The sequence below is a fragment of the Stenella coeruleoalba genome (genome assembly GCF_951394435.1).
Source record: "Stenella coeruleoalba genome assembly, chromosome: 11".
NCBI classification, from domain to species: domain Eukaryota; kingdom Metazoa; phylum Chordata; class Mammalia; order Artiodactyla; family Delphinidae; genus Stenella; species Stenella coeruleoalba.
In genome coordinates this window covers 66,604,753-66,616,882 of record NC_137157.1, presented here as the reverse complement: position 1 = coordinate 66,616,882, position 12,130 = coordinate 66,604,753, and the positions used below count along the sequence as shown (strand labels likewise).

The following is a 12,130-nucleotide window of genomic DNA, read 5'->3' as shown; positions in this document are numbered from 1 at the left end:
TGCAAAGGAAATACTTTCACCATTTTACTATTAAGTAGAATGGTTTTTTATAGCAAGATTTTATCAGGTTAATGAAGTTCATTTCCATTCCTAGTTTCATAAGAATTTAGTTTAGTTTTCTTATCATGAATGGATGTTGGATTTTATCATGCTTGTAGAAAGAAAGTCCTGTTCATTAAATTTTTTTTAAATTAAATTTTATTTTTCTCTTTTCTTTAGCAAAGAAGTTTGTGATCCTGATATTGGCGGCAAGATCATAATGTGCCCTCAGTGTGATAAGCTTTGTCCATTCTGGAAACTCAATGTTACTTGCGAGTCCTCAAAGGTATTTTTTTCCCCAAACATTTACAAGTAATGAAAGATGTTTTTTCTTCTAAAAATTTTAGTACAACATAGTGATTATAATTTTTCCCTCTGAGGAATTTAGAAAGGTTGTCAACTAAATCTTCATTTTGAAAGATAGATATAAAATGCATGTGTTTATTCCTTGTTTACAAATAATAAATTGAAATTAAAAGCCTTATCTAAAATCTCCTGAAGGGTCAGTGAGGAACTGTGGAATTGAAACTAATTTAAGTATTTCAGGTAATCAAAGCAGAAATCTCAAACCTGGCTTATCTCATAAATACTATTTAATAGGTTTACTATTATAAGTATTTTCCTTAATTCAAGTGAATGGAAACCTGAAATCTGTACTTGTGTTTTCCCACTTTGAAAGTGTGCTGAAAGTCTGCTTGGATTTTTAAAGACCTTGCTGGTCAGATTTAGACTGTATTTATAAAAATGCATAAGAAAGGTTTTGTCTGCAAATGGTAACAGCTATTCACTTTGTCTCAAAACATTCCCACAAAACACATCTGGTTCCCCTTATACATGCAGATGATCTTGAGCTATATGACTTCTTAAAATCCAGGAGGTTTAGGAAAAGCACTGAGACTGGAGAGAGCTTACTGAAAGGCATGCCAGAAACGCCAGACAGGAAGAAAGATGGTCTGCTTGCTTCAGAGAGTTTTCCTGACAACTTTGATGTTTGTAGTAGTCTCCATTGTCTTGATCTTTCCTCTGTCCCCTAGTTCTGCCGTGAAAGTTTAGGAATCTTTATATGACCTCAGAATATTCTGATCTACTCCGTGTAAGTCTTATTTTAACTGAATACACTGCTAAGATAGTGATGCCACTTTATAGTCTATACTTTGCAAAGTTCTTGTAACTATATCATTACTTGACACACAAAACAGCACTGTGAGACTGGCAGAACAGGTGTTACGTCCATTTTACAGATTTAAACACTGAGGATCTGAGAGATTAAATGATTTGCTCAAGATCACCCGCCTAGTAACTGACAAAGCCAGAAAATGATAACAAATCTGCCTTCCTTGCTATTACCGTGTTCTTCAGTGGCTGACTGTAGTACCAGGCACTCTACTCTCAAACTGAACTCTATGTTTGGAAAATTGTTCCACCCCTTAATTAAGGTGATTGCAGGGTATTGTCAGCACATGGATTTCTACACTTAATTTATGAATTAAAATACATTTCATTTCCCACCCCCGTCAACCAACACAAGTTTCAGACTATAAATATCTATCATAGATCACTCAAAGTAAAAGACTTGGAGCTAGTGAGAGAGAGAACCTGCCTTCCAGTGGTGTTGACCCATAAAGGTCACTAGTTAGTGTGTATCCCCAGGCACTGGATTTAAGGCAAGTGCCGACAATAATACCAGAGGCAAACTGCACTCCACAAAGTACAAATGGAAATTCCATTTTCCTTAAGAAATTATTTTTCACACACCCAACCCACATCTCTTTTCTCATATCTTCTGCTCCACCTAGCCATCCTTAAGCACATGACTTTCAAATATGTCCCTGTGTACATTGTTTTTTTCATTGTTTTGGAAAAAAATGAATCATTCTCTTCCAGTTTCCCCAAAAAATCCCTTGAGTCTTGTCAGAGTGATTCACAAAGGGAGGGAAGCATATAAAAGAATATGAGTAAAAGAATGAAATGAAAAAATAAGGTAAAAAAGGAGAAAAAGAGAAGCACCTTTTCATGCTTTTCTGCTTATTGATTAATTCAGTCATTTCTTCAATTATACATTTTTATATTCATTTCTTTCCTTTTGGAAAGAGATGGCGTATTCACTAATTGACATGTATGCCAGAATTGTTAACAAATTAGAAATAGAAATAGAAAATCAGGATCAAGGAAATGAAGAAACAATTATGGAAGTAATCAGGATTAATACTGTTCTTGTGACTGAGCATTAAATAAAGTTCTTAGCTTTTAGCTGGCAAGATAAAGAGGAAACATGGTTATGGTGTAATATTTAGTTCTTTGAAATACACGATTATAAAATTTTGATTTTGTTCCTTTGCAGGAAGAAAGCATAGCAAAAGGTCACTTTTCTAGATTCTAACTGGTTCCTCTGCTTAAAATCATTATGCCTGCGTATACAGCTCTCTCTTATTTCCTGCTCCACCTGACTAAAGCAGTATGCTGACTCGGGGCCGCTGTTAACACAGCCGGCTTTCCCTCTCTGTGCCATCCCGCCAAGCAAGCTAAGCTAAGCTTCTTACCAAGAAAGCTCTTTGCTTATCTTCTTCCCTACTTCCTGCTTCCATGTTGCTCCTGGGGCACGGAGAGCAGAGAGACCAGCCAGCCGTCTTCTTCTTTCTCTCCGTTCCTTGATCCTTACACAAGTGGCAAAAATGGTAACTTCCTCCAAGCCACCTAACTCCCTCTCATAAGAGTGCAAGGCACATCTCTCGTCTTGAGCTAGGCAGCTGGGGTGAGCTTGGCATTAGCAGTAAACTTGCCTTTTCTTGCTGCTCCTTTTTTTTCCCCCCCTCTAACATTGACAGATGTGCTTCCAGTGGCTTTTTCTCAGCATAATAGGATTTTCTCTTTCTGGAGTGAGGGTGGAGGTGTCAGGGCAGATAGGAAGGTATCAAATAGAGGTTTGCATTGATTCCTAGAAGAGTAACATTGGATAGAATCTTCCAGAATAACATTATAACACGCAGAAATGTTTCTCTTAGGACTTTGCCTGCAATAATTTTCAATGAGGGATAAGGTATGACATTGAAAGACAGCTTGGAAGAGATGGTTCCATGAGAGTCAAAGCTAAAAGACTTGAAATCATGTTCCATAGAGTCCCAGGAGCAGAGGAATAAATAGGTGGGGAGCATTGTTCCCCAGATGGGTCACTCATTTATCAATTTTGTCTTCCTTGAGCTGGACTTTTGAGAGGAGTAATTGAAAGGCAGTTCGGGACTGTGCTTTCCGCTCAGGGTATATGTGGATGATTGAGGGCATCTATATGCCTTGGAAAAAGGATCTATAAGAAGGTGGGTGGGTGGATATTATTTTACAAAAATAACGTAACTTATATTTTTATGTAGATGAAAGTTTACTCATTTTATATCAGTATAAAGGGCAACATAGAAAGAACCTTTAAAAGAGTTGAGTTTTTCTGAGAAGCAGATTTGAATTTTCTTTGGCACTGGAAAGTTTGCTATTCATTCATTTATTTATTTGTTTATTGTTAGCCTATAGCTTCCTTTTCTACCATGTCTTCTTTACTTTTCATAAGATCTGTTATAAAGTTGATATGTTCGCCACTTTTTCCACTAACTTAATAGACCTTTTTTAGGAGCTATAACAATGCTCACTAATGAAAAATCGGTAACTAATTGGAAGATCTTCCAGGAATTCATAGAGGGAGATAGACTATTTTTATACTAGCAAAAAGGGGAAACTTAGCAGAACTAGTAAATAGAGTATGTCATGTATTCCTTCATGATCATTGTACCCTTTGTAACGTCAGCAGAAGCATCTGTGCCTCCTTATCCTAACGGAAGCTTCCATCAGCGATGGTAGAAAAGTCATCATTGGATTTGAGGAAGCAGAGCTGTCTCCTGGGGGAGAGCCATCTCAAAGTAAACCCCAGCTTTGCGCTTCTCTTAACAAGAAATGCAGGAATTCAGGAACTTGCCCTCTGACGAGGGTTGGATAATCAGATGCAAATCATAAATCTAAAAGTTGTTTGGAGTTCATTGTATTCTTAGGGCCATTCTATTTCCTCAAATTCACTATCATAGTCCATAAAAAGAGGCTGTTATTCAAAAGTATGTTAGAAGCTTTCAACAGCGTGGGATCTTAGCAGCTGAGCCTATTTCTTTATCATGATATGGAAAGATTCCATTGGAAAATGTACTCTGGTAAATACAGCAGAGGCTGTTTGCTTTCAAGAGAATGAGAAATCTCATCTGTAAGTATGTAGTAGATATAGTGATTGTCAAACTAGTTAACAGCTTTAAAAGAAATTCCCAAAGTGTAGCATATACAAAGCAGTTCATATTTGCTGACTCCTAGTAAGTGAAGAACATGATTCATGTACATGTTATTATTGTATTTTCCAGAAATTGTGCCTCTTTGACAGTTTTGGAACCCTAGTCTTTGCAGTATTTATGGGGGTATGGGGTAAGTTATGTCCATTTTTTTCAGTTTCCTTTTGCCTCTTAACTAAAAACAAACAAACAAAAACCTTAAGATCATACAAGTACCGAACTAAATAGCATTATATTGTTTTATATAGGCGATTAAGGTAACCCACTTTTAGTCCCTTGGATTGCCCAAACTTCATCTCCTCCCAGACTCCATTTATAATTCTTAAGGACATTGTATCAATTACTGCGTAAAAAACTACCTCAAAATGTAGTGGCTTAAAACACAGGTTTATTGTTTCTCATGATTCTCTGCGTCAGCTGGGAGATTCTCCAGGCATAGTTCGCCAGGAGGGGTTGGTCTGTGGGGCTCAGCTGGGCTACCTCCTCTGGGTCTACGTGGTGTCCCATCCTCCAGTGGGCTGGCCCAGGATTCTTCACATGGAAGTTTAGGGTTCCAAAGAGAAGCAAGACAGGAGAAGCGCACTCCAGGCATTTTTTAAGCCTGTGTTTGCATCAAGTTTGCAAATGTTCCATCAACCAAAGCAAGTCATGGTCAACCCAACAACAATATGAGGAGGTGGGAGCACTGCTCAAGGGCTGGATACACAGGGGCACGATTCACTGGGAGCCATTATTGTAATAACCCTCATAGCTGTGATCCAACCTGACTTTCAAGGGTTTGGGGTTCGGGAAAAGCAGCAACACAAGGATTACAGGTAAGCTTTCTTCTTTATACACTTCTATATGGGTATGTGCTGCTACTCTTATAATAGTAACATTCTGTTTAATAAATAGAACAGATATGATCCTAAAGAATATAATTTGTATATAGAAGCTTTAATACTATATATTATTTATTTTGAATAGCCTCATTAATGTAATGAGGCAATTATCATTTTATTTAAATACAGACTTTCACATGTTTAATTGATGTAACTGTTCTACCATAGAAGAAAAAATGTACACTTTCCAAGATAAATGCATTTCCAATTTCATTGTGTAAGTCAAGGGGGAAATAGTGTTCAGGGTGTAGATAGTTGGGGGAAGAAACAGAACCAAGTCTTTTATTTTGGAGAAGACAACACATCAACACATGCAGCTCACGTATAGATACAGCTGTTTACAGGTGTCCTCGGTGGTATTTCTATTTTGCAGTGGTTGTGCCTATGAAGGGTCCTCAGATGAATCACAGAACAGACAGGCCAATTATTTTGGACACTTTTAAGAGATATTAGTTGCCACTGCTGCATAAACTCTAAGGAGGCCAAACTTACCTAATAAGTCACTCTGTCGTTCAGACATTTAGCATGTTTTGGCTGGAGGCCAAACACTAGCTAATATTTGACACATGGGAGACTAAAGATCAAAGTCATATATTAAGATTCTCTGTACTCCTCCACTGTAAAATAATCTTTTTTTTTTATCCCCGGTAAGAGGGTGGGTGCCCAACACTTGGGTGGGGTCACTTTTAACTATTGCGTAAACCTCAGTCTCAGCACTGGTTCATAATCTATAAAATTCTAACACATCTATTGAACTCCATATACTAATGGATGCTGATAGCCCTAATTAAAAGAGACTTTTAAAATAAAGCAAAAAATACTTCAAGGTCCCTAGCCCACCCTGCTTTCTGTGATCATTAACTACACCACGTTTATAGAACTGACAGGCATACTGAGCCGCTGCTTTTATTTCATCAGATGGTAGAATGCAGAAAACATTTCGGCCCTGCTCGTAGCACCATATATGTATCTTTAAGGATATGTATGTATGATGAAGTCTTTATTTTAAATGCCTGATATTGCTTTTCTTGTTACCTCTGCCTTATGAGAACTACTGCTGTGAACCTCATTACAGAAAGCCTGCAATTGCAGAACTGAAGTTTTTTCATATCACCATCATCATATTCCTGCAGCATCTCCTTTGTGCCCAGATGTATGTGACAGAGTATTTTTCTGCTCCGTAGAAAGTTGAGGGTAGAAAACCTTTTCTAATAAATATAGCACAAATCATGGACTTACTTGAAAAATATCCCCCCTTGTAGGCCAAAGCATTCCATCTACTCACACTGACTCCTAAAGTCCTAAACACCAACTAACCACGATTGAAGTAAAGGTTCTGAACGTATCCTCCCTCCCCATTCCTTGTTGTTTCTTACCTACTTCTGTCTAATGCTCCCTGCCAACCTTTTGGCTGCATGACTGCAATTTTTAATTTTCACCTTTGAGTTCTAGGCTGGGCCTAGAGATTTACCAGACCACTGGCTCATAAGGAGGAGTGGGGGGATTTCAGGAAGCCTTCACCCTAACTAGCTGCACTTGGAGATCAGAAAATGACTCTTGCGACTGTTAGTTTGAGGTCTCTGCTTCTCCAGCTGCATCCATACCAGCAAAATAACACAGTGTCTATAACCACCCTTGCTTCCATTCAGCTGCATTTCTGATTTAAGTGACACACAGATGCATATGATGGGCATTTTTTTTTTCTTTTTGCAGTACACGGGCCCCTCACTGCTGTGGCCTCTCCCGTTGCGGAGCACGGGCTCCAGACGCGCAGGCTCAGCGGCCATGGCTCACGGGCCCAGCCGCTCCGCGGCATGTGGGATCTTCCCAGACCGGGGCACGAACCCGTGTCCCCTGCATTGGCAGGCGGACTCTCAACCACTGTGCCACTGGGGAAGCCCACATTTTTTTAATATTCTTTTCCATTATGGTTCATCACAGGATATTGAATATAGTTCCCTGTGCTATACAGTACAACCTTGTTGTTTTTCCTGAGAAATGTATTTTCCATCTCATAGTCTTTCAGTTAGGAAGCTAGAATACAGGCTGAGCAAGCTCATCTGCCTTGTCTGCCTTTGTGAGTGAAGAGGCCTGACTAGTTTCAAGGCCCAATACAATGTCTCAGCCCTTCAGCAGCAAACTCTCGAGGCAACCAGAATGCTCCCGTCTACCAGGGTGTGCCTCGTCCTTAGACATTGCTGGATACAGCCACCAACGCTGTGTTTTGGGAAGCTTCTTCATCTGATGCGTATTTTCTTTCGCTGTTTAATGTCCTGATTAAGAGAACAAGCTGGTTTTGATTCCCAAGGTCCTAGGCAGCCTTCTCTCTTATTATATATTCGTATAGGAGTCCCGTCTCTCACCAGTCAGCTAGAGCTGCCTGGTGTGTGGCTTGCCAGAGAATATAAGTGCGGAGTTCCCCACTGGAGTCCGGCCAGTTGTTTTATTGCAGGAAGAGAGAGAGAGCAAAAGGTACAGAACAGGAAATTCCTGTCCGGCAGCATATGCACAGTCAGCCCAGGTCCCGGTGCTTTCACTCTGGGACGCACAGCACTGAGTCAGCAGCCATGTAGCCCAGGAATACTCCAGAACATTGGGTGGTTATGCTAGGCCCTCAGGGTCTTTCACGGACCCTGCAAAGTTCTTGGCTCTGTGAAATGAGGAACTGAGCAACTCCCACCCATTCCTACAGCTCCCAGGGTTTGTGCCCCTCAAGGTTTCGAGGATTTGCTTACCCAATCATTATTTTTCACCAGGCCAAATCCTCAATTTCAGGATTTGGCAAAAGCAGTCATTTTACCCTTTATGTTCAAGTTCAGGGAGGAAGGGGAAGGGTACCGCTGTTCCTCCCCTATAGCACTGATTAGAATTGTTTCTGTTGCTTTTTGTGAGAAGAGTAGTTTGATTTTCATAAATCATCTCCTGTTGATACTGTTGCTAGATAGATACTGAACATATAAATGGCTGTTACACTCCCATTTTAAAGATGTGGAAAATGACACTCAGGCAGATTAGGCAAATTACCTGAGGTCCCCAGAGACAAAAAGTGACAAGCACAGAATAAGAGTTCTGCAAATAATTTGGTTGTTATCAGTGTTTAGATCAATGACAAAATGCAATGTATAGTAATAAAGTTGTAGCAAACTTTTAGAAGGATGTAGAAATATTTATTTGATATAATTGCACTGCCTTGTGTGGGGTTCTGAAAAATGGGCTGGAAAATGATGGTTCCACATCCTTGGTCCTACCTCACCTACACAGGTACAGACTCTTCTTTCTGTAACAGGAATAAGAAAGCCCCAGCCTTCCAGCCTCATGAGATCAGTCCTGTTTGTTTCATCTCTGCCTACCTGTAGGTGCCAAAACACAGACGGACTTTCATGTCTTGCATCACAAATTCTTTTAAAAATAGATACGTTTGAAGATACAAATTCATGAAAGTAAGCTGCTTTTTTTTAATAAAGTGAAAAGTAATTTTCTTTACTTAGCAGAGGAGGAAATTGAGGATTTTCTTCATTGAAAATCAATAAAAATTTCAAAAACATCTGTATGTCTAATATTTCAATTAAAATGACAGAATTTAGAGGGATTACAGAAACACAAGGATGGTATCCAAAGTGGCTTTAGAAAGCTTTTTCCAGGCTGGGCTCATAAAGAGGCTATTAATGGAAAGACACCCACTTCTTTAGGTTGGAAAGGGCCAGTGGTTTCCTCTGATGTGCAGTCCTAGTGCTTTGAGTGAGTTGTGGGGTAGGACGGTATGCATGATGATTCCTCAGTCTGTCTATCCTGAGTAACTCCCAGCAGTCAAGGGGCTAGAGCTGCCGCAACCTTACCCATCAACAGTCACATCCTCATCTCAGCTCATCCAGGCCCACGTGACTGGCGGAGCAGAGTGTGGTGGACAGTGGACGGTCGGGCATAGCAGGGAGCAGTGGGAATCAGCTGGGCCCTCCGAGTGGATGATTCCATCCTTCAGGCGTCCCAGGTGATGGAGGTTCTCCAGTCCCTGGGATGACTTCCCACAGTACATTCATTTAGCTAATACTTATCCAAGTGCCTGCTGTGTGCTAGTGTTTCCCCTGGGAACAGTACCAAATCCCTGCCCTCAAGAAGGTGACATTCTAGTGGGCATGATAAACAACAAACGCGGAAGCAAATATAGGTCAGGGTGCATGAGTGCTATGCATTTTGAAGCGCACAAGTTGAGGTCAGCATAGGGAATAAAGTGTGCCCTTGCGGACAGAATGTACACTAGCATTGGACTGATTTCATAGTTGCAGAGGGAGGACACAGAGTGGAAAGAACTTCATGGGTGGAAGGGGTAAGGCAATGTTGGCAGTAGAATTCTCAAGTAAATTAAAAAGTAGGGGTCTTCTCTTTGATGGGGATGCGTGGTATTTATCAAGGAGATGGGAGCCTAGGGGACTTTGGTAAGTGGGTGGCTTCCTATGTATACTGTGCCGCTTCATATGCAGCCCAAGGAGAGTTGGCTCATTCCCCCAAGCAGGGGTCTCTTTTCAGAGTATCTGCCCATGCAGCCAGCATGGGTCAGGTGGGAAGCAAGAACAGCCAGATGCAGCTTGGTCCATAGTTGCCTGCTGCCCTCAAGGCTTTCCTTCCACGGATGCTTCATTTCCCCCTGGATAGAGGCAAGGGCATGAATGGCTGGGCAGGTTCTCAGTGGTGCAGGCATCACTCTCCATACTGAACACTCACCAGCAGGGGCCCCTTGTGTTGGCTATGGTCTTGGCTCGATGAGGCTGTAGGGTAGCTGAGCTGTGGCACCATGCTTCCATTCCCGCAAAGAGGGCTTTTTTTTTTTTTTTTTTTTGTGGTACGCAGGCCTCTCACTGTTGCGGCCTCTCCCGTTGAGGAGCACAGGCTCCAGACGCGCAGGCTCAGTGGCCATAGCTCACGGGCCCAGCCGCTCCGCGGCATGTGGGATCTTCCCGGACCGGGGCACGAACCCGTGTCCCCTGCATCAGCAGGCAGACTCTCAACCACTGCGCCACCAGGGAAGCCCAGAGGTCTATTTCTGAAGGTTCTGGTCAGGAGTCACAAATGCTCTCTTACCCATAAATGAGGAACAGGCTCTTTCATTTTGGGAAGCCCCCACAGAAGGGGAAAGAGGCCCGTCCTGAAAGCAGGAGAAGCCAAGTCAGTCCTGCTGTCAGAGGTCTGACAGATGAGTCAGTGCGGTTTCTCTTAAAAGTTGTTTACTTAGAGGATTTGGAACATTTGGGTGACCTGAGAGTGTCAGGAAATAATACCCAAGGGCTTTGTAGCTTTCACTCTCCAGTGTTAATTCATCCTCCTGTAGCTGTCATGCAAGGAGATGGAACTTGGTGGACTACAGGCCATCACCTCCGCTCCCTGATGGGGCCAGTGGATGACAGTGTCAGCTGCAACTTGGGGGGCTCTTGGGGGCTGGACATCATTCCTATGTAAAGAGGCCAGGAAGCCTCACATAACTACCACACTGGGTTTCAAAGTTCCACAGGGGGACTAGCTGCCTTCCAGTTGCCCAGCCAAGTAGGAGACAAGACGTGGCCTCCCCCACTAACTGTGTGCTCTTTGCATCCATTGACAGCAGCGTCTATGGCAGAAAGCTGAGCTGCCGCCTATACTTGCTTCTGAACAGCAGGTAGTCACAGCAGTGGCATCGTGAGGGTTAGTGTACCCACAGAGACAGTGGTGGGATGGAGGACAGTTACTAGCATTGTGTCCTGGAGGAGCAGTGTTGGAATCAGACGCTGGGCAGGCACGCAGTGATGGCATCTCAGCAGAGTGGGTGCCACGGGGCAGAGCCCACGGAAAGCAAGTTATGGAGCAGGTGGCTTGGGCTGTGCCGCATCGTAAGAAGGGCTCGGGCTCTGGAGCCAAGGATGCCTTGGTTTGATACCTCAATCCTTATCTCGGGCAAGTATTTGAAGTTTTCTGTGCCTCTGTTTCTTGGTGTCCAAAATGGGGATGGTAATAATAGTTACCTCAGAGGGTCATGAGGGCCGTTACAGATGTTGTGTCATTAAGCTCACAACAGCCTATGAGGTAGGTTCTATTTCCCCCGTTTTCCATGGCGGGGGGGTGGGCAGGCAACAGGGGCTCAGGAAGTTGAAGCACTTTAACCAGTAGTCGTACATCTAATGATTGTCAGAACCAGAATTCGAACTTGATTCCAAAGTCCAGATTATCTCTGGGAAGTGGGTGCTTTGAGCATTTCCATTGTCCTTGCCGTCTGGGAGCATTGCGTTCATGTTCCTCAGGGCCCATCCCGAGCTTCCCCCCATGTCTCCGGCTGCCTGCAGCGGGGTCTGCAGGATTTCAGGGCAGCTGGTCTTTGCTCCGCACTCAAAGGCTCCCTGTTCTCTACAGGTTGATTCACAGCCCTGACTGCTCAGTAGAGCTTTCCAAAAACAAAAAGCAATGCACAGGCCCACTCCAGACCAATAAAATCAGAATCTCGAGGGTGGTGCCTGGGCTCAGTATTTTTCAAAAGCTCTCAGTGCTTCACGTGCAGGCAGGGTGAGAACTACCCCTCCGTAGCTCCTTTAGTGAGCTCATCCACTCATGCTCCAGTTACCGCTGGAAACAGGAAAAAGTCTCGGCTCAGCCTAGATCTTTCTCTGGAGTTCTAGACTTTGACCTGCCTACCGGGTATCTCCCCTGTGGCCCACAGGCAGCTGATCAGAACCGAATCAGTAATCTTCTCTCTCAGGCTTGCTCCTCTCCCTGCCCTTCTTATTTCAGGGAATGGCACTAGAATTTAGGACATCGCCAAAGCCAGAAAGCTGGCGGGCATCCTTGACCTCTTTCGCCCCCTTCCATCACACCTGCGTGCAATCTGTCAACCTGCTAAAACGCCGTCTTCTCTCACCTCCCAGCTGAAGCAGGCCT

The 12,130-nt window shown here is 42.9% G+C and overlaps 1 protein-coding gene across 2 annotated transcripts in view; it reads left to right on the top strand.

Moving 5' to 3' along the window:
- The window catches only part of ANO6 (anoctamin 6), a 200,745-nt gene that overhangs the window by 146,002 nt on the left and 42,613 nt on the right, over positions 1–12,130 (top strand). For both annotated transcript variants that reach the window (XM_079938006.1, XM_079938007.1), the window contains 2 exons: positions 220–325; positions 4,425–4,485. In XM_079938006.1, the coding sequence (XP_079794132.1) occupies positions 220–325; positions 4,425–4,485 (167 nt within the window). The remainder of the gene's footprint in view (positions 1–219; positions 326–4,424; positions 4,486–12,130) is intronic.